Source organism: Phyllobates terribilis, unplaced genomic scaffold (genome assembly GCF_046119375.1).
Source record: "Phyllobates terribilis strain yellow unplaced genomic scaffold, ASM4611937v1 Scaffold_7__3_contigs__length_470593459, whole genome shotgun sequence".
Taxonomy (NCBI): domain Eukaryota; kingdom Metazoa; phylum Chordata; class Amphibia; order Anura; family Dendrobatidae; genus Phyllobates; species Phyllobates terribilis.
Window position 1 is genome coordinate 434,936,434 of NW_027362767.1, and position 22,127 is coordinate 434,958,560.

General features: G+C 52.5%; 1 protein-coding gene across 1 annotated transcript in view; it reads right to left on the minus strand.

The window, feature by feature from the left end:
* Positions 1–3,865: 3,865 nt before the first annotated feature.
* The window catches only part of AP2S1 (adaptor related protein complex 2 subunit sigma 1), a 23,114-nt gene continuing 4,852 nt past the window's right edge, over positions 3,866–22,127 (minus strand). Inside the window, exons 2-5 of the mRNA XM_073642476.1 lie at positions 12,886–13,071; positions 12,615–12,728; positions 4,214–4,273; positions 3,866–4,132 (exon numbers count right to left, since the gene is read on the minus strand). Coding sequence (XP_073498577.1) covers positions 4,031–4,132; positions 4,214–4,273; positions 12,615–12,728; positions 12,886–13,071 — 462 coding nt within the window. The 3' untranslated portion in view covers positions 3,866–4,030. The remainder of the gene's footprint in view (positions 4,133–4,213; positions 4,274–12,614; positions 12,729–12,885; positions 13,072–22,127) is intronic.

Genomic DNA, 22,127 nt, shown 5'->3' on the forward strand with positions numbered 1-22,127 from the left:
TATAAAACATTAAGCTTAAGATTAATAGGGGTGCCCAAACTTTTTCATATAACTGTAGTAGTTATATTCTTGTACATAGGAGCAGTATTATAGCAGTTATATTCTTGTACATAGGGGGCAGTATTATAGTAGTTATATTCTTGTACATAGGGGGCAGTATTATAGTAGTTATATTCTTGTACATAGGGGGAAGTATTATAGTAGTTATATTCTTGTACATAGGAGCATTATTATAGTAGTTATATTCTTGTACATAGGAGCAGTATTATAGCAGTTATATTCTTGTACATAGGGGGCAGTATTATAGTAGTTATATTCTTGTACATAGGGGGAAGTATTATAGTAGTTATATTCTTGTACATAGGAGCATTATTATAGTAGTTATATTCTTGTACATAGGGGGCAGTATTATAGTAGTTATATTCTTGTACATAGGGGGCAGTATTATAGTAGTTATATTCTTGTACATAGGGGCAGTATTATAGTAGTTATATTCTTGTACATAGGGGCAGTATTATAGTAGTTATATTCTTGTACATAGGAGCATTATTATAGTAGTTATATTCTTGTACATAGGGGGCAGTATTATAGTAGTTATATTCTTGTACATAGGGGGCAGTATTATAGTAGTTATATTCTTGTACATAGGGGCAGTATTATAGTAGTTATATTCTTGTACATAGGGGCAGTATTATAGTAGTTATATTCTTGTACATAGTGGGCAGTATTATAGTAGTTATATTCTTGTACATAGGAGCATTATTATAGTAGTTATATTCTTGTACATAGGAGCAGTATTATAGTAGTTATATTCTTGTACATAGGGGCAGTATTATAGTAGTTATATTCTTGTACATAGGGGCAGTATTATAGTAGTTATATTCTTGTACATAGGGGCAGTATTATAGTAGTTATATTCTTGGGCATAGGGGGCAGTATTATAGTAGTTATATTCTTGGGCATAGGGGGCAGTATTATAGTAATTCTATTCTTGGGCACAGGGGGCAGCATTATAGTAGTTGTATTCTTGTACACAGGGGGCAGCATTATTGCAGTTATATTTTGTGGGGCAGTATTGTAGCACTGTTCCCAGTGTGATCGGTGCGGTTATAGCAGTAGTGATTGGGTTGGCTCCTCTGCTTTCTGTATTTAGATACATTGGGGTGACTGCTGTGCTTGACTGTAATGCACAGATTTCAGACTGTGATGCTTTATCGCCCCACAGTGGACACTTAGGGTATAACAGAATTAAAAATTATGAATTCAAATGGAAATCACTAGAAAAACAGGAAATCCTCCGGGTTCCTCCTGCCCTGATTCCAGGAGATCAGCAGAATTATTTCCTTATAACACTTCTTAGGTTGCAGAGTACCAGACCTCGTGGCTTCTCGGCCAGTGTGAATTAATCATTGCTGTTTCTGGACGGCCGGTACACGCAGTCACTATAAGGAGATTCGCCGGTCACTTACACAGATTTATCTGCCGTTATCCCCATTAATGCTCCTTTCCCTTTGTGTCCCTTGATGACTGCAGGGAGCTATTCCAGGGCAGGAAAGTAGTGTGTGGTCATTAGGGGCTTAAACCCCAAACCGCCTGATGGGATTTTAGGACCTGAGCGATTATAAGATGTAATAGGATTTGCGTCCTCCAGATCCCGGATGTGTTAAAGGAGCACTCACATCTTACAATGTTACAGGGGCACGATACGTCCAAGCTGCGAGACCCCCCACCCATCCGAGAACGCAGAGACCACGCTGCAAACACACAGCCCTGATCAGTGACTCAGCAGAGGATTGGGATGCACATTTTCCCCATGCTTTACACTGCAGCACCACTTGTTGACATAGAGTACAAGAAATAAGATCAGATGGAGAGAGGATTATTTTAAAGATAGAAAATAATTTTTTTATGCTACAGATAGTAAATAACAAGGAAGGGGAAGTGAATATCCTCGATGCCTCCATGGTTGAGGCTCCTGAACGGCCGGAGTCCCTCTGATAACACATCCTTGCTCCTGGTGTAACTGGGCCGCATCCCCCCCTGCCACTTCACCTGCCCCCAATATGACCTTGCGGCCGCCCTCCCCAGGATTATGACAAGCGAGCGGGCCGCCCTGCCCTCCCCTCCCCCAGGGGGTATGACGAGCGAGCGGGCCGCCCTGCCCTCCCCTCCCGCAGGGGGTATGACGAGCGAGCGGGCCACCCTGCCCTCCCCTCCCGCAGGGGGTATGACGAGCAAGCGGGCCACCCTGCCCTCCCCTCCCCCAGGGGGTATGACGAGCAAGCGGGCCGCCCTCCCCCTCCCCAGGGATTATGACGAGCGAGCGGGCCGCCCTCCCCCAGGGGGTATGACGAGCGAGCGGGCCGCCCTGCCCTCCCCTCCCCCAGGGGGTATGACAAGCGAGCGGGCCACCCTGCCCCAGGGGGTATGACAAGCGAGCGGGCCACCCTGCCCTCCCCTCCCCCAGGGGGTATGACGAGCGAGCGGGCCGCCCTGCCCTCCCCTCCCCCAGGGGGTATGACGAGCGAGCGGGCCGCCCTGCCCTCCCCTCCCCCCAGGGGGTATGACGAGCGAGCGGGCCGCCCTGCCCTCCCCTCCCCCCAGGGGGTATGACGAGCGAGCGGGCCGCCCTCCCCCAGGGGGTATGACGAGCGAGCGGGCCACCCTGCCCTCCCCTCCCCCAGGGTGTATGACGAGCGAGTGGGCCGCCCTGCCCTCCCCTCCCCCAGGGGGTATAACGAGCAAGCGGGCCGCCCTCCCCCTCCCCAGGGATTATGACGAGCGAGCGGGCCGCCCTCCCCCTCCCCAGGGATTATGACGAGCGAGCGGGCCGCCCTCCCCCAGGGGGTATGACAAGCGAGCGGGCCACCCTGCCCTCCCGCAGGGGGTATGACGAGCGAGCGGGCCGCCCTGCCCTCCCCTCCCCCAGGGGGTATGACGAGCAAGCGGGCCACCCTGCCCTCCCCTCCCCCAGGGGGTATGACGAGCAAGCGGGCCGCCCTCCCCCTCCCCCTCCCCAGGGATTATGACGAGCGAGCGGGCCGCCCTCCCCCAGGGGGTATGACGAGCGAGCGGGCCGCCCTGCCCTCCCCTCCCCCAGGGGGTATGACAAGCGAGCGGGCCACCCTGCCCCAGGGGGTATGACAAGCGAGCGGGCCACCCTGCCCTCCCCTCCCCCAGGGGGTATGACGAGCGAGCGGGCCGCCCTGCCCTCCCCTCCCCCAGGGGGTATGACGAGCGAGCGGGCCGCCCTGCCCTCCCCTCCCCCCAGGGGGTATGACGAGCGAGCGGGCCGCCCTCCCCCAGGGGGTATGACGAGCGAGCGGGCCACCCTCCCCCTCCCCCAGGGGGTATGACGAGCGAGCGGGCCACCCTGCCCTCCCCTCCCCCAGGGGGTATGACGAGCGAGCGGGCCACCCTGCCCTCCCCTCCCCCAGGGGGTATGACGAGCGAGCGGGCCACCCTGCCCTCCCCTCCCCCAGGGGGTATGACGAGCGAGTGGGCCGCCCTGCCCTCCCCTCCCCCAGGGGGTATAACGAGCAAGCGGGCCGCCCTCCCCCTCCCCAGGGATTATGACGAGCGAGCGGGCCGCCCTCCCCCTCCCCAGGGATTATGACGAGCGAGCGGGCCGCCCTCCCCCAGGGGGTATGATGAGCGAGCGGGCCACCCTGCCCCAGGGGGTATGACAAGCGAGCGGGCCACCCTGCCCCAGGGGGTATGACAAGCGAGCGGGCCACCCTGCCCCAGGGGGTATGACAAGCGAGCGGGCCACCCTGCCCTCCCCTCCCACAGGGGGTATGACGAGCGAGCGGGCCGCCCTCCCCCTCCCCCTCCCCCAGGGGGTATGACGACTGACCGGGCCTCATTCACACTTGGAACATTTTATTGGTTTTCACACTTAGAATGTACAAAAAAGAAAAAGAAAGTCCATTTGTCCATGATGAGCAGAGCGGGGGCGGGGCCAGCACAGCAGGGGCGGTCCGGGGGCGTGTACACAGGATGGAATGTAGTCACATGACGGGAGGCGGGGTCACTCCAGGGACTGCAGCATCAGCAGCTGTTTGAGAACCTTGGTTTGGCTCGTTTCCCGAATCTCTCCGGCCAGGAACATCTCGTCCACCACCGTGTAAACCTGGGGGGAGGGGAGAGCGCGTGAGGCAGGGACCGGGTGCAGCGCGGAAATTGGGCAGAACAAGGAGACGTATAGACTCACCTTATAGAAGTTAAAGACTAGATCCAACTCACAGACATTGTGGAAGTATTCATTCAGCACCTAGGAAACAAGATGGAGGACAAGGAGAGTCACCGAGGCTCCGCCCCCGACATACAGGAATACAAGATGGAGAAAAGTCACCGAGGCTCCGCCCCCGACATACAGGAATACAAGATGGAGAAAAGTCACCGAGGCTCCGCCCCCGACATACAGGAATACAAGATGGAGAAAAGTCACCGAGGCTCCGCCCCCGACATACAGGAATACAAGATGGAGAAAAGTCACCGAGGCTCCGCCCCCGACATACAGGAATACAAGATGGAGAAAAGTCACCGAGGCTCCGCCCCCGACATACAGGAATACAAGATGGAGAAAAGTCACCGAGGCTCCGCCCCCGACATACAGGAATACAAGATGGAGAAAAGTCACCGAGGCTCCGCCCCCGACATACAGGAATACAAGATGGAGAAAAGTCACCGAGGCTCCGCCCCCGACATACAGGAATACAAGATGGAGAAAAGTCACCGAGGCTCCGCCCCCGACATACAGGAATACAAGATGGAGAAAAGTCACCGAGGCTCCGCCCCCCGACATACAGGAATACAAGATGGAGGAAAGTCACCGAGGCTCCGCCCCCCGACATACAGGAATACAAGATGGAGGAAAGTCACCGAGGCTCCGCCCCCGACATACAGGAATACAAGATGGAGAAAAGTCACCGAGGCTCCGCCCCCGACATACAGGAATACAAGATGGAGGAAAGTCACCGAGGCTCCGCCCCCCGACATACAGGAATACAAGATGGAGGAAAGTCACCGAGGCTCCGCCCCCGACATACAGGAATACAAGATGGAGGAAAGTCACAGAGGCTCCGCCCCCGACATACAGGAATACAAGATGGAGAAAAGTCACCGAGGCTCCGCCCCCGACATACAGGAATACAAGATGGAGAAAAGTCACCGAGGCTCCGCCCCCGACATACAGGAATACAAGATGGAGAAAAGTCACCGAGGCTCCGCCCCCGACATACAGGAATACAAGATGGAGAAAAGTCACCGAGGCTCCGCCCCCGACATACAGGAATACAACATGGAGGAAAGTCACCGAGGCTCCGCCCCCGACATACAGGAATACAAGATGGAGAAAAGTCACCGAGGCTCCGCCCCCCGACATACAGGAATACAAGATGGAGGAAAGTCACCGAGGCTCCGCCCCCGACATACAGGAATACAACATGGAGGAAAGTCACCGAGGCTTCGCCCCCGACATACAGGAATACAACATGGAGGAAAGTCACCGAGGCTCCGCCCCCGACATACAGGAATACAAGATGGAGAAAAGTCACCGAGGCTCCGCCCCCCGACATACAGGAATACAAGATGGAGGAAAGTCACCGAGGCTCCGCCCCCCGACATACAGGAATACAAGATGGAGGAAAGTCACCGAGGCTCCGCCCCCCGACATACAGGAATACAAGATGGAGGAAAGTCACCGAGGCTCCGCCCCCGACATACAGGAATACAAGATGGAGAAAAGTCACCGAGGCTCCGCCCCCCCGACATACAGGAATACAAGATGGAGAAAAGTCACCGAGGCTCCGCCCCCGACATACAGGAATACAAGATGGAGAAAAACAAGATGGAGAAAAGTCACTGAGGCTCCGCCCCCGGCATACAGGAATACAAGATGGAGAAAACAAGATGGAGAAAAGTCACCGAGGCTCCGCCCCCCGACATACAGGAATACAAGATGGAGGAAAGTCACCGAGGATCCGCCCCCCGACATACAGGAATACAAGATGGAGGAAAGTCACCGAGGCTCCGCCCCCGACATACAGGAATACAAGATGGAGAAAAACAAGATGGAGAAAAGTCACTGAGGCTCCGCCCCCGGCATACAGGAATACAAGATGGAGAAAACAAGATGGAGAAAAGTCACCGAGGCTCCGCCCCCCGACATACAGGAATACAAGATGGAGGAAAGTCACCGAGGATCCGCCCCCCGACATACAGGAATACAAGATGGAGGAAAGTCACCGAGGCTCCGCCCCCCGACATACAGGAATACAAGATGGAGGAAAGTCACCGAGGCTCCGACCCCGACATACAGGAATACAAGATGGAGGAGAGTCACCGAGGCTCCGCCCCCGACATACAGGAATACAACATGGAGGAGAGTCACCGAGGCTCCGCCCCCGGCATACAGGAATACAACATGGAGGAAAGTCACCGAGGCTCCGCCCCCGGCATACAGGAATACAACATGGAGGAAAGTCACCGAGGCTCCGCCCCCAGCATACAGGAATACAAGATGGAGAAAACAAGATGGAGAAAAGTCACCGAGGCTCCGCCCCCGACATACAGGAATACAAGATGGAGGAAAGTCACCGAGGCTCCGCCCCCCGACATACAGGAATACAAGATGGAGGAAAGTCACCGAGGCTCCGCCCCAGACATACAGGAATACAAGATGGAGGAAAGTCACCGAGGCTCCGCCCCCGACATACAGGAATACAAGATGGAGAAAAGTCACCGAGGCTCCGCCCCCCGACATACAGGAATACAAGATGGAGGAAAGTCACCGAGGCTCCGCCCCCGACATACAGGAATACAAGATGGAGGAAAGTCACCGAGGCTCCGCCCCCGACATACAGGAATACAACATGGAGGAAAGTCACCGAGGCTCCGCCCCCGACATACAGGAATACAAGATGGAGGAAAGTCACCGAGGCTCCGCCCCCCGACATACAGGAATACAAGATGGAGGAAAGTCACCGAGGCTCCGCCCCCCGACATACAGGAATACAAGATGGAGGAAAGTCACCGAGGCTCCGCCCCCGACATACAGGAATACAACATGGAGGAAAGTCACCGAGGCTTCGCCCCCGACATACAGGAATACAACATGGAGGAAAGTCACCGAGGCTCCGCCCCCGACATACAGGAATACAAGATGGAGAAAAGTCACCGAGGCTCCGCCCCCCGACATACAGGAATACAAGATGGAGAAAAGTCACCGAGGCTCCGCCCCCGACATACAGGAATACAAGATGGAGAAAAGTCACCGAGGCTCCGCCCCCCGACATACAGGAATACAAGATGGAGGAAAGTCACCGAGGCTCCGCCCCCGACATACAGGAATACAACATGGAGGAAAGTCACCGAGGCTCCGCCCCCCGACATACAGGAATACAAGATGGAGAAAAGTCACCGAGGCTCCGCCCCCGACATACAGGAATACAAGATGGAGAAAAGTCACCGAGGCTCCGCCCCCGACATACAGGAATACAAGATGGAGAAAAGTCACCGAGGCTCCGCCCCCGACATACAGGAATACAAGATGGAGAAAAGTCACCGAGGCTCCGCCCCCCGACATACAGGAATACAAGATGGAGGAAAGTCACCGAGGCTCCGCCCCCCGACATACAGGAATACAAGATGGAGGAAAGTCACCGAGGCTCCGCCCCCGACATACAGGAATACAAGATGGAGAAAAGTCACCGAGGCTCCGCCCCCGACATACAGGAATACAAGATGGAGGAAAGTCACCGAGGCTCCGCCCCCCGACATACAGGAATACAAGATGGAGGAAAGTCACCGAGGCTCCGCCCCCGACATACAGGAATACAAGATGGAGGAAAGTCACAGAGGCTCCGCCCCCGACATACAGGAATACAAGATGGAGAAAAGTCACCGAGGCTCCGCCCCCGACATACAGGAATACAAGATGGAGAAAAGTCACCGAGGCTCCGCCCCCGACATACAGGAATACAAGATGGAGAAAAGTCACCGAGGCTCCGCCCCCGACATACAGGAATACAAGATGGAGAAAAGTCACCGAGGCTCCGCCCCCGACATACAGGAATACAACATGGAGGAAAGTCACCGAGGCTCCGCCCCCGACATACAGGAATACAAGATGGAGAAAAGTCACCGAGGCTCCGCCCCCCGACATACAGGAATACAAGATGGAGGAAAGTCACCGAGGCTCCGCCCCCGACATACAGGAATACAACATGGAGGAAAGTCACCGAGGCTTCGCCCCCGACATACAGGAATACAACATGGAGGAAAGTCACCGAGGCTCCGCCCCCGACATACAGGAATACAAGATGGAGAAAAGTCACCGAGGCTCCGCCCCCCGACATACAGGAATACAAGATGGAGGAAAGTCACCGAGGCTCCGCCCCCCGACATACAGGAATACAAGATGGAGGAAAGTCACCGAGGCTCCGCCCCCCGACATACAGGAATACAAGATGGAGGAAAGTCACCGAGGCTCCGCCCCCGACATACAGGAATACAAGATGGAGAAAAGTCACCGAGGCTCCGCCCCCCCGACATACAGGAATACAAGATGGAGAAAAGTCACCGAGGCTCCGCCCCCGACATACAGGAATACAAGATGGAGAAAAACAAGATGGAGAAAAGTCACTGAGGCTCCGCCCCCGGCATACAGGAATACAAGATGGAGAAAACAAGATGGAGAAAAGTCACCGAGGCTCCGCCCCCCGACATACAGGAATACAAGATGGAGGAAAGTCACCGAGGATCCGCCCCCCGACATACAGGAATACAAGATGGAGGAAAGTCACCGAGGCTCCGCCCCCGACATACAGGAATACAAGATGGAGAAAAACAAGATGGAGAAAAGTCACTGAGGCTCCGCCCCCGGCATACAGGAATACAAGATGGAGAAAACAAGATGGAGAAAAGTCACCGAGGCTCCGCCCCCCGACATACAGGAATACAAGATGGAGGAAAGTCACCGAGGATCCGCCCCCCGACATACAGGAATACAAGATGGAGGAAAGTCACCGAGGCTCCGCCCCCCGACATACAGGAATACAAGATGGAGGAAAGTCACCGAGGCTCCGACCCCGACATACAGGAATACAAGATGGAGGAGAGTCACCGAGGCTCCGCCCCCGACATACAGGAATACAACATGGAGGAGAGTCACCGAGGCTCCGCCCCCGGCATACAGGAATACAACATGGAGGAAAGTCACCGAGGCTCCGCCCCCGGCATACAGGAATACAACATGGAGGAAAGTCACCGAGGCTCCGCCCCCAGCATACAGGAATACAAGATGGAGAAAACAAGATGGAGAAAAGTCACCGAGGCTCCGCCCCCGACATACAGGAATACAAGATGGAGGAAAGTCACCGAGGCTCCGCCCCCCGACATACAGGAATACAAGATGGAGGAAAGTCACCGAGGCTCCGCCCCAGACATACAGGAATACAAGATGGAGGAAAGTCACCGAGGCTCCGCCCCCGACATACAGGAATACAAGATGGAGAAAAGTCACCGAGGCTCCGCCCCCCGACATACAGGAATACAAGATGGAGGAAAGTCACCGAGGCTCCGCCCCCGACATACAGGAATACAAGATGGAGGAAAGTCACCGAGGCTCCGCCCCCGACATACAGGAATACAACATGGAGGAAAGTCACCGAGGCTCCGCCCCCGACATACAGGAATACAAGATGGAGGAAAGTCACCGAGGCTCCGCCCCCCGACATACAGGAATACAAGATGGAGGAAAGTCACCGAGGCTCCGCCCCCCGACATACAGGAATACAAGATGGAGGAAAGTCACCGAGGCTCCGCCCCCGACATACAGGAATACAACATGGAGGAAAGTCACCGAGGCTTCGCCCCCGACATACAGGAATACAACATGGAGGAAAGTCACCGAGGCTCCGCCCCCGACATACAGGAATACAAGATGGAGAAAAGTCACCGAGGCTCCGCCCCCCCGACATACAGGAATACAAGATGGAGAAAAGTCACCGAGGCTCCGCCCCCGACATACAGGAATACAAGATGGAGAAAAGTCACCGAGGCTCCGCCCCCCGACATACAGGAATACAAGATGGAGGAAAGTCACCGAGGCTCCGCCCCCGACATACAGGAATACAACATGGAGGAAAGTCACCGAGGCTCCGCCCCCCGACATACAGGAATACAAGATGGAGAAAAGTCACCGAGGCTCCGCCCCCCCGACATACAGGAATACAAGATGGAGAAAAGTCACCGAGGCTCCGCCCCCGACATACAGGAATACAAGATGGAGAAAAACAAGATGGAGAAAAGTCACTGAGGCTCCGCCCCCGGCATACAGGAATACAAGATGGAGAAAACAAGATGGAGAAAAGTCACCGAGGCTCCGCCCCCCGACATACAGGAATACAAGATGGAGGAAAGTCACCGAGGATCCGCCCCCCGACATACAGGAATACAAGATGGAGGAAAGTCACCGAGGCTCCGCCCCCCGACATACAGGAATACAAGATGGAGGAAAGTCACCGAGGCTCCGACCCCGACATACAGGAATACAAGATGGAGGAGAGTCACCGAGGCTCCGCCCCCGACATACAGGAATACAACATGGAGGAGAGTCACCGAGGCTCCGCCCCCGGCATACAGGAATACAACATGGAGGAAAGTCACCGAGGCTCCGCCCCCGGCATACAGGAATACAACATGGAGGAAAGTCACCGAGGCTCCGCCCCCAGCATACAGGAATACAAGATGGAGAAAACAAGATGGAGAAAAGTCACCGAGGCTCCGCCCCCGACATACAGGAATACAAGATGGAGGAAAGTCACCGAGGCTCCGCCCCCCGACATACAGGAATACAAGATGGAGGAAAGTCACCGAGGCTCCGCCCCAGACATACAGGAATACAAGATGGAGGAAAGTCACCGAGGCTCCGCCCCCGACATACAGGAATACAAGATGGAGAAAAGTCACCGAGGCTCCGCCCCCCGACATACAGGAATACAAGATGGAGGAAAGTCACCGAGGCTCCGCCCCCGACATACAGGAATACAAGATGGAGGAAAGTCACCGAGGCTCCGCCCCCGACATACAGGAATACAACATGGAGGAAAGTCACCGAGGCTCCGCCCCCGACATACAGGAATACAAGATGGAGGAAAGTCACCGAGGCTCCGCCCCCCGACATACAGGAATACAAGATGGAGGAAAGTCACCGAGGCTCCGCCCCCCGACATACAGGAATACAAGATGGAGGAAAGTCACCGAGGCTCCGCCCCCGACATACAGGAATACAACATGGAGGAAAGTCACCGAGGCTTCGCCCCCGACATACAGGAATACAACATGGAGGAAAGTCACCGAGGCTCCGCCCCCGACATACAGGAATACAAGATGGAGAAAAGTCACCGAGGCTCCGCCCCCCCGACATACAGGAATACAAGATGGAGAAAAGTCACCGAGGCTCCGCCCCCGACATACAGGAATACAAGATGGAGAAAAGTCACCGAGGCTCCGCCCCCCGACATACAGGAATACAAGATGGAGGAAAGTCACCGAGGCTCCGCCCCCGACATACAGGAATACAACATGGAGGAAAGTCACCGAGGCTCCGCCCCCCGACATACAGGAATACAAGATGGAGGAAAGTCACCGAGGCTCCGCCCCCCGACATACAGGAATACAAGATGGAGGAAAGTCACCGAGGCTCCGACCCCGACATACAGGAATACAAGATGGAGGAGAGTCACCGAGGCTCCGCCCCCAACATACAGGAATACAACATGGAGGAAAGTCACCGAGGCTCCGCCCCCGGCCTACAGGAATACAAGATGGAGAAAACAAGATGGAGAAAACAAGATGGAGAAAACAAGATGGAGAAAACAAGATGGAGAAAACAAGATGGAGAAAAGTCACCGAGGCTCCGCCCCCCGACATACAGGAATACAAGATGGAGGAAAGTCACCGAGGCTCCGCCCCCGACATACAGGAATACAACATGGAGGAAAGTCACCGAGGCTCCGCCCCCGACATACAGGAATACAAGATGGAGGAAAGTCACCGAGGCTCCGCCCCCGACATACAGGAATACAACATGGAGGAAAGTCACCGAGGCTCCGCCCCCGACATACAGGAATACAAGATGGAGGAAAGTCACCGAGGCTCCGCCCCCCGACATACAGGAATACAAGATGGAGGAAAGTCACCGAGGCTCCGCCTCCCGACATACAGGAATACAAGATGGAGGAAAGTCACCGAGGCTCCGCCCCCGACATACAGGAATACAAGATGGAGGAAAGTCACCGAGGCTCCGACCCCGACATACAGGAATACAAGATGGAGGAGAGTCACCGAGGCTCCGCCCCCGACATACAGGAATACAAGATGGAGGAAAGTCACCGAGGCTCCGCCCCCGACATACAGGAATACAAGATGGAGGAAAGTCACCGAGGCTCCGCCCCCGACATACAGGAATACAAGATGGAGGAAAGTCACCGAGGCTCCGCCCCCGACATACAGGAATTCAAGATGGAGAAAAGTCACCGAGGCTCCGCCTCCGACATACAGGATGGAGGTCAAAGTAGGTCACTGAGGCTTCGCCCCAAACATCTTACCTCTACAAAGTTGTGGATGGCTTCCAGGTAGGCCAGGTTATTGTCGGTCACATCCACGCAGATACAGAAGTAGAGGCCGGCGTAGCGCCGGTAAATAATCTTAAAATTCCTAAACTGGGAAAAAAAAGGGAGACATTTCAAGAAGATGGCGACAGCAAAGATAAGAAGATGAAGAGCGACACCACCTCTTCACATAGGAGCCCACAGTGATGCCGCCCCCCAGGTGCCAGGATACAAGCGCACAGATGGGTCTACACCGCGCACTTCTCACCTCCACGAAGTTTGTGTGCTTGGCGTCACGGACGGTCACCACGGCGTGAACCTCCTCTATGAGCTTCTGCTTCTCATCGTCATCAAACTGCATGTACCACTTGGCCAGGCGGGTCTTACCGGCGCGATTCTGGATGAGGATGAAACGGATCTGAGGAAAGAGGCAAAAGCAGGAAAAAAAAGTAATCTATAGAGAAAGCAAAGAAGAGGTCCAGCGCTGTGCAAAAGTGTTAGGCAGGTGGGAAAATGCTGCAGAATAAGAAGCTTCATCCATAGAAGTGATACAGATTATTTATCGAATAACAAACTATAAAGGGACTGGAGAAAAGAGAAGTGTAAATCCTGTCAGCATCGGGCGACCGCCCGCGGCCTCCGCCGTCAGCATCGGGCGACCGCCCGCGGCCTCCGCCGTCAGCATCGGGCGACCGCCCGCGGCCTCCGCCGTCAGCATCGGGCGACCGCCCGCGGCCTCCGCCGTCAGCATCGGGCGACCGCCCGCGGCCTCCGCGGCCTCTATCACTTCTCATCACTTGTCCAGCCAGGGATTTTGTAGGATGATAGTTGGGTGTATGAGTTACCAATTATACCACAAAGGTGATAATGATTGTTATTCTCATATGAAGGTTGAAACAGTCATTGTTTACAAGTGACAAGAAAAAACGATGGAGGTGACGGGCGGCTGGGCGACAATATACCGTATTTTTCGGACTATAAGACACACTTTCTTCCTCCAAAATTTTGGAGACAAATGGGGGATACGTCTTATAGTCCGGATGTATGGTTGTGGATGGTGAGTGGCAGAGGAGCGGGTCACACACTGTGCCTGCTGTTAAAGAAAATGAATATTCACGGCTCCCCACGCCCATGGTCTCTCCCACCTCTATGCACTGAAGCCGGCGGTGGGAGGGACTATGGGAGTGAAAAGTAGTGAATATTCGAGCTCTATAACAGTGGACACATTGTCAGTCTCAGCCACGGTTCCTGCAGCTGCTCGGCGATCAGGTGTGCCCGCTACTAAAGAGCATGAATATTCACTACTCTTTACTCCCATCGGTGTGGGGAGCAGTGAATATTCCAGCAGCTGACCTCAGTGTGTGAGGGTGCATGTCTGTGACATCATGTGCTGCTTACAAGCCAATGTCAGCTGCTGGAATCAGATACAGCTGGAACAGAGGGAAGGCGAGTAGAATCCTTTTTATATTTTTATTATGTGCTGCAAGAGGAGGCCATATGTATACCAGGATGGGATGGGCGGGTGCAATATACCAGGATGGGGAGAAGGTAGGGGGGTGGGAGTGATATATACCAGGATGGAGGGCCATGTATACCAGGGTGGGGGACATTACCCCTATAACAGCGTCAGCAGCAGACCCCCTTCCCCATAACAGTGCATCATGACCACATTTTTTGCATCAATTTTTTTTCTATTCTCCTCCTCTAAAACCTTATGGTCCAAAAAATACAGTATAATAAGTTGGGTACAGTAGTGCAGGATGAGCTGTAAATTTTTTCAGAAGTATTTGAGAAAGTTATAAAACGTCCTATAAATGTCCGTTCTATTCCTGCTTTAACGATTTAGGCTTTCAGTTGAGATGAATCTGCTGCACTTTATGTACACGCTCAGTAGTGACCGGGGCTGTGGAGTCGGAGGTTTGGCTTACCGACTCCACAGCCCTGTTGTCGGGCGGTCACCAGATAACGGTGGGATTTAGATTTCTCGTTTCTTCATTCACTTTACATTTTAAGGGCAGCACAGCGAGTGTTAGCACTGTACGGTGGCTCAGTGGTTAGCACCATTGCTTTGCAGCGCTGGGGTCCTGGGTTCAAATCCCACCAAGAATAACATCTGCAGAGAGTTTGTATGTTCTCCCCGTGTTTCCGTGGGTTTCCCCCGGGTTTTCTGGTTTCCTCCTACACTCCAAAGACTGATAGGGAATTTAGATTGTGAGCCCCAATGGGGACAGTGATGAGGTCTATAAAGCGTTGTGGAATTAATGGCGCCATATAAGCGAGTAAAAAAGTACTAAAAAAAAATATATACGAGATGAAAACAAACTATTCTCACTTCGCAGCATTTTCTCCACACCTGCTTAAAACTTTTGCATAACCTATACTATATATAATAAATAGAGGACGTAAAAGGTGATGGATAATATACACAGTGGATATAAAAAGCTACACACCCTTGCTAAAATGTCAGGTTTTTATCATTTAAAGCGCACATGTCAGCAGGATTGTGCTCAGTAAACTACATACACTTTCAGTGCTCTTTCACGCGTCCCTGTTTCCAGTACGAGTGGTGACAGTTTCCACACGTACTGGAGACACTAACACACATAGACCCATTCAAATGTCTGCGAACATGTCAGTGTGTTTCCACGGACGTGTCTCCATGTGCTCCACACGCTGAACACACATGGATGACATCCGTGTGTCATCAGTGTGACACGTACCGGCGCCTGAGAATCAGTGTACAGTTAGCGCTGTTCCCAAGCGCTGGGTGCTGAACGCTGCCCTCATCATGGTTCCTGCAGGCGCTGCGATCAGCACCAGCAGGGACAATTATGAGGGTAGTAGTAGTCTTCTCCCGCAGGGTCCCTGTGTAAAAAGAAGAATAAAATAATAAAATCCATATGCTCACCTGTCCGGAGATGTCCCCACTGTAATCTTCTGACCCCTGAGAATGAGCCGCTTGCTGGAGCGGCCCCGGAGCGGTGTCCTGTCACTCACTGAGCGCAGTTCCGGAGCTGCAGTGGCTCATTCTCCCCGGCGTCAGGGGTCAGAAGATTACAGTGGGGACATCTCCGGACAGGTGAGCATATGGATTTTATTATTTTATTCTTCTTTTTACACAGGGACCCTGCGGGAGAAGACTACTACTACCCTCATAATTGTCCCTGCTGGTGCTGATCGCAGCGCCGGCAGGAATATCATGATGAGGGCAGCGTTCAGCACCCAGCGCATGGGGGAACAGCACTAACTTTACAATGATTCCCAGGCGCCGGTCAGTGTGATCCTGATGCGGCACACGGTTGCCACACACGGATATCTCCTGTACCGGAAATATACGGATGTAAGGAACCGGCCTCAGGAGGGCAACATTACACTGATTAAAATGATACCTGGGTTAATGAAATCCATCCTGTGGTTCTTGGGTAATCTTTACTTTCAGTTTGGAGATGATATGCTCATGCTCCGGGGCAGCCTGTGGGGGGGCGCTCTATCTGGTGCTCTGCTTACATATTCATCTGTATGCTCTTATGATAGCTCACTGTGCCTTCACTGACCTGCCTCCTATTTTACATAATGAATCTAGTAGTGCGGGCCTAGGTAAGATAGGAGGCAGGTCAGTGAAGGCACAGTGATCTGTCATAAGAGCATACAGATGAATATGTAAGCAGAGCACCAGATAGAGCGCCCCCCACAGGTCGCTCCGGAGCACGAGCATATCATTATCTCCAAACTGAAAGTAAAGATTACACAAGAACCACAGGACAGGTGTCATCAACCAAGGTATTATTCTAATCAGTGTAATGTCGCCCTCCTGACACTGCCTGTAGTTTACTGAGCACAATCCTGCTGACAGGTGCGCTTAAAAAAAAAAAAAGAGTGACATTACAGAGAAATGGATGTCCATCATAAATTGATAAAAGGGCAATAAGAGAATTGGTCCAGGAGGCTGCCAAAAGGCCGACAGCAACATTAAAGGAGCTGCAGGAATTTCTGGCCAGGACAGGTTGTGTCCTGCATGTGACAACAATCTCCCATACTCTTCATATGTCTGGCCTGTGTGATCGGGTGGCAAGATGGAAGCCTGTTCTTACACAGAGAAACATTGAAGCCCGTCTGTTTTTGATCAAAAGCTCCATCAAGTCTGCCAAAGGCATGTGGGGAACAATGAGGCATAGTGGGGGCAACATTGAGCTCTGGGGTTGTTCTTCGACAGCTGGAACTGGGGCTTTCATCAAGGTGGAGGGAATTATAAGATGTCAATAAGACATGAAAACCTTCCGGCCTCGGCTAAAAATTAAGTGGAATTTCACCTTTCAGCACAACAATGACACTAAGTGACCATCAAATCACCAAAAGAATGGCTTCACCAGAAGATGGAAGTTCAGAATGTCCCAACCTGAGCTCAAACCTAAGTGACAATCTGTGGTGACCTGAAGAGGGCGCTGTATACAGGAGATGCCCCGGCAATCTGACAGCTGTGAAGCTACTGCAAGGAGGAGCGGGCAAAGATTGCCAATTCTAGATGTTCCGCGCTGATAGACGCCGACCCAAAAAGACTGAATGATGTCAGAAATACAAAAAGTGGCCTGCAACAAAGTATTCGGCTACCATTCACATGACGCATTTTTGCTGCAAAAAACGCAGCATTTTACTGTCTTGGCAAAGTGAATGAGGTTTCTAAAGTCTCATGCACACGTTGCTTATTTTTTCCTTGCAGATCTGAAGCCGTTTCATATCTGCAGCGTCAATTCTTTCAGTGTTTTTTCACCCATTTTAATGATTGTGAAAAAAAAACACAAAACAATGCAGAGAGGTGGTGGGTGTACACTATATACAGAGGTAGCGGGAGGGGGATGTACACTGTATACCAGGGGTCTCAAACACGCGGCCAGAGGGCCGCATGCGGCCCCTGAGGCTGCTTAATGCGGCCCGCAGGCACCATATCCCCCGTAATGATTGCAGCCTGGTCCTGAGGGCCGCCAAAGTCAGTGATTCTTTTCAGTTGAATGTCTTACAAGTTAGGGACCAGCATGGGCCATTACTACAAGATGGGGATCAGGATGGCGCACATTACTACAGGATGGGGACCAGGATGGGGCACATTACTACAAGATGGGGACCAGGATGGGGCACATTACTACAAGATGGGGACCAGGATGGGGCATTACTACAAGATGGGGACCTGGATGGGGCATTACTACAAGATGGGGACCAGGATGAGCACATTACTACAAGATGGGGACCAGGATGGGGCATTACTACAAGATGGGGACCTGGATGGGGCATTACTACAAGATGGGGACCAGGATGAGCACATTACTACAAGATGGGGACCAGGATGGGGCATTACTACAAGATGGGGACCTGGATGGGGCATTACTACAAGAAGTGGACCAGGATGGGGCACATTACTACAAGAAGTGGACCAGGATGGGGCACATTACTACAAGATGAGGACCAGGATGGGGCACATTACTACAAGATGAGGACCAGGATGGGGCACATTACTACAAGATGAGGACCAGGATGGGGCAGTGTATGCTGTACAGTATCTATAGACTTCTATGGAGCGGGGACATTACTACAAGATGGGGACCAGAATGGGCACATTACTACAAGATGGGGACCAGGATGGGTCATTACTGCAAGATGGGGACCAGGATGGGGCATTACTACAAGATGGGGACCAGGATAGGCACATTACTACAAGATGGGACCAGGATAGGCACATTACTACAAGATGGGGACCAGGATAGGCACATTACTGCAAGATGGGGACCAGGATAGGCACATTACTACAAGATGGGGACCAGGATAGGCACATTACTACAAGATGGGGACCAGGATAGGCACATTACTACAAGATGGGGACCAGGATGGTCACATTACTACAAGATGGGGACCAGGATGGTCACATTACTACAAGATGGGGACCAGGATGGTCACATTGCTACAAAATGGGGACCAAGGTGTGCACATTGCTACAAAATGGGGACCAAGGTGTGCACATTGCTACAAAATGGGGACCAAGGTGTGCACATTGCTACAAAATGGGGACCAAGGTGTGCACATTGCTACAAAATGGGGACCAAGGTGTGCACATTGCTACAAAATGGGGACCAAGGTGTGCACATTGCTACAAAATGGGGACCAAGGTGTGCACATTGCTACAAAATGGGGACCAAGGTGTGCACATTGCTACAAAATGGGGACCAAGGTGTGCACATTGCTACAAAATGGGGACCAAGGTGTGCACATTGCTACAAAATGGGGACCAAGGTGTGCACATTGCTACAAAATGGGGACCAAGGTGTGCACATTGCTACAAAATGGGGACCAAGGTGTGCACATTGCTACAAAATGGGGACCAAGGTGTGCACATTGCTACAAAATGGGGACCAAGGTGTGCACATTGCTACAAAATGGGGACCAAGGTGTGCACATTGCTACAAAATGGGGACCAAGATGGGCACATTGCTACAAAATGGGGACCAAGGTGTGCACATTGCTACAAAATGGGGACCAAGATGGGCACATTACTACAAAATGGGGACCAAGATGGGCACATTACTACAAGATGAGGACTGGGATGGGCACATTACTACAAGATGGAGACCAGGATTTGCACATTACTACAAGATGAGTACTGGGATGGGCACATTACTACAAGATGAGTACTGGGATTGGCACATTACTACAAGATGGGGACCGGGATGGGGCACATTACTACAAGATGGGGACCGGGATGGGGCACATTACTACAAGATGGGGACCGGGATGGGAACATTACTACAAGATGAGGACCAGGATGGGACATTACTACAAGATGGGGACCAGGATGGGGAGCATTACTACAAGATGGGGACCAGAGTGGGCACATTACTACAGGATGGGGACCAGAGTGGGCACATTACTACAGGATGAAGACCAGGATGGGCATATTACTACAAGATGGGAACTAGGATTAGACATTACTAAAGGATGGGGACCGGGATGGGCACATTACTACAAGATGGGGACCGGGATGGGGCACATTACTACAAGATGGGGACCAGGATGGGCACATTACTACAGGATGGGGACCAGGATGGACACATTACTACAAGATGGGGACCTGTCATGTCAGGTGTGAGGGTAACACAGAGAGTCACGCCAGGTGTGAGTGCAACACAGAGGGGAAAGGGAAAGGGAGCCCAGACACTAGGGAAATTGGGAAGAGGTGACCTCCTAATCTGGACTAGCGTTACCCTGTCTGCCCCTAATGTCCCTATACAGCCTCCGCAGCTGTCGCCGATCACGTGCCTCGCCCTACTATCCCTGGCGTAAGGCTATAACTGGTTCTAATAGTAAGAAAAAAAATGACTGTATGTGACCAATTAGGGGACACAAAAAGGAAATAAAAATTGTAAAACAGTAAACTTGTAAAAACGATAAAACTGTACCACAGCCCATAAAATGAATGCCATTTAAAAGAATAAAATAAAAATGCCAAAAATGTTCAAACAATGATCCAAAAGGTGTTTATAAAAACAATATGGTATCACTAAAAATTTCATATCATCCTGCAAAGAATGCGGCCCTTCGAATCACATTTTTTCTCTGTGCGGCCCATATAGTTAGCCGAGTTTGAGACCCCTGCTGTATACAGAGGTAGCGGGAGGGCTCTGTACACTGTATACAGAGGTAGCGGGAGGGCTCTGTACACTGTATACAGAGGTAGCGGGAGGGCTCTGTACACTATATACAGAGGTAGCGGGAGGGCTCTGTACACTATATACAGAGGTAGCGGGAGGGCTCTGTACACTATATACAGAGGTAGCGGGAGGGCTCTGTACACTATATACAGAGGTAGCGGGAGGGCTCTGTACACTATATACAGAGGTAGCGGGAGGGCTCTGTACACTATATACAGAGGTAGCGGGAGGGCTCTGTACACTATATACAGAGGTAGCGGGAGGGCTCTGTACACTATATACAGAGGTAGCGGGAGGGCTCTGTACACTATATACAGAGGTAGCGGGAGGGCTCTGTACACTATATACAGAGGTAGCGGGAGGGCTCTGTACACTATATACAGAGGTAGCGGGAGGGCTCTGTACACTATATACAGAGGTAGCGGGAGGGCTCTGTACACTATATACAGAGGTAGCGGGAGGGCTCTGTACACTATATACAGAGGTAGCGGGAGGGCTCTGTACACTATATACAGAGGTAGCGGGAGGGCTCTGTACACTATATACAGAGGTAGCGGGAGGGCTCTGTACACTATATACAGAGGTAGCGGGAGGGCTCTGTACACTATATACAGAGGTAGCGGGAGGGCTCTGTACACTATATACAGAGGTAGCGGGAGGGCTCTGTACACTATATACAGAGGTAGCGGGAGGGCTCTGTACACTATATACAGAGGTAGCGGGAGGGCTCTGTACACTATATACAGAGGTAGCGGGAGGGCTCTGTACACTATATACAGAGGTAGCGGGAGGGCTCTGTACACTATATACAGAGGTAGCGGGAGGGCTCTGTACACTATATACAGAGGTAGCGGGAGGGCTCTGTACACTATATACAGAGGTAGCGGGAGGGCTCTGTACACTATATACAGAGGTAGCGGGAGGGCTCTGTACACTATATACAGAGGTAGCGGGAGGGCTCTGTACACTATATACAGAGGTAGCGGGAGGGCTCTGTACACTATATACAGAGGTAGCGGGAGGGCTCTGTACACTATATACAGAGGTAGCGGGAGGGCTCTGTACACTATATACAGAGGTAGCGGGAGGGCTCTGTACACTATATACAGAGGTAGCGGGAGGGCTCTGTACACTATATACAGAGGTAGCGGGAGGGCTCTGTACACTATATACAGAGGTAGCGGGAGGGCTCTGTACACTATATACAGAGGTAGCGGGAGGGCTCTGTACACTATATACAGAGGTAGCGGGAGGGCTCTGTACACTATATACAGAGGTAGCGGGAGGGCTCTGTACACTATATACAGAGGTAGCGGGAGGGCTCTGTACACTATATACAGAGGTAGCGGGAGGGCTCTGTACACTATATACAGAGGTAGCGGGAGGGCTCTGTACACTATATACAGAGGTAGCGGGAGGGCTCTGTACACTATATACAGAGGTAGCGGGAGGGCTCTGTACACTATATACAGAGGTAGCGGGAGGGCTCTGTACACTATATACAGAGGTAGCGGGAGGGCTCTGTACACTATATACAGAGGTAGCGGGAGGGGTGTACACTATATACAGAGGTAGCGGGAGGGGATGTACACTATATACAGAGGTAGCGGGAGGGGATGTACACTATATACAGAGGTAGCGGGAGGGGATGTACACTATATACAGAGGTAGCGGGAGGGGATGTACACTATATACAGAGGTAGCGGGAGGGGATGTACACTATATACAGAGGTAGCGGGAGGGGATGTACACTATATACAGAGGTAGCGGGAGGGGATGTACACTATATACAGAGGTAGCGGGAGGGGATGTACAC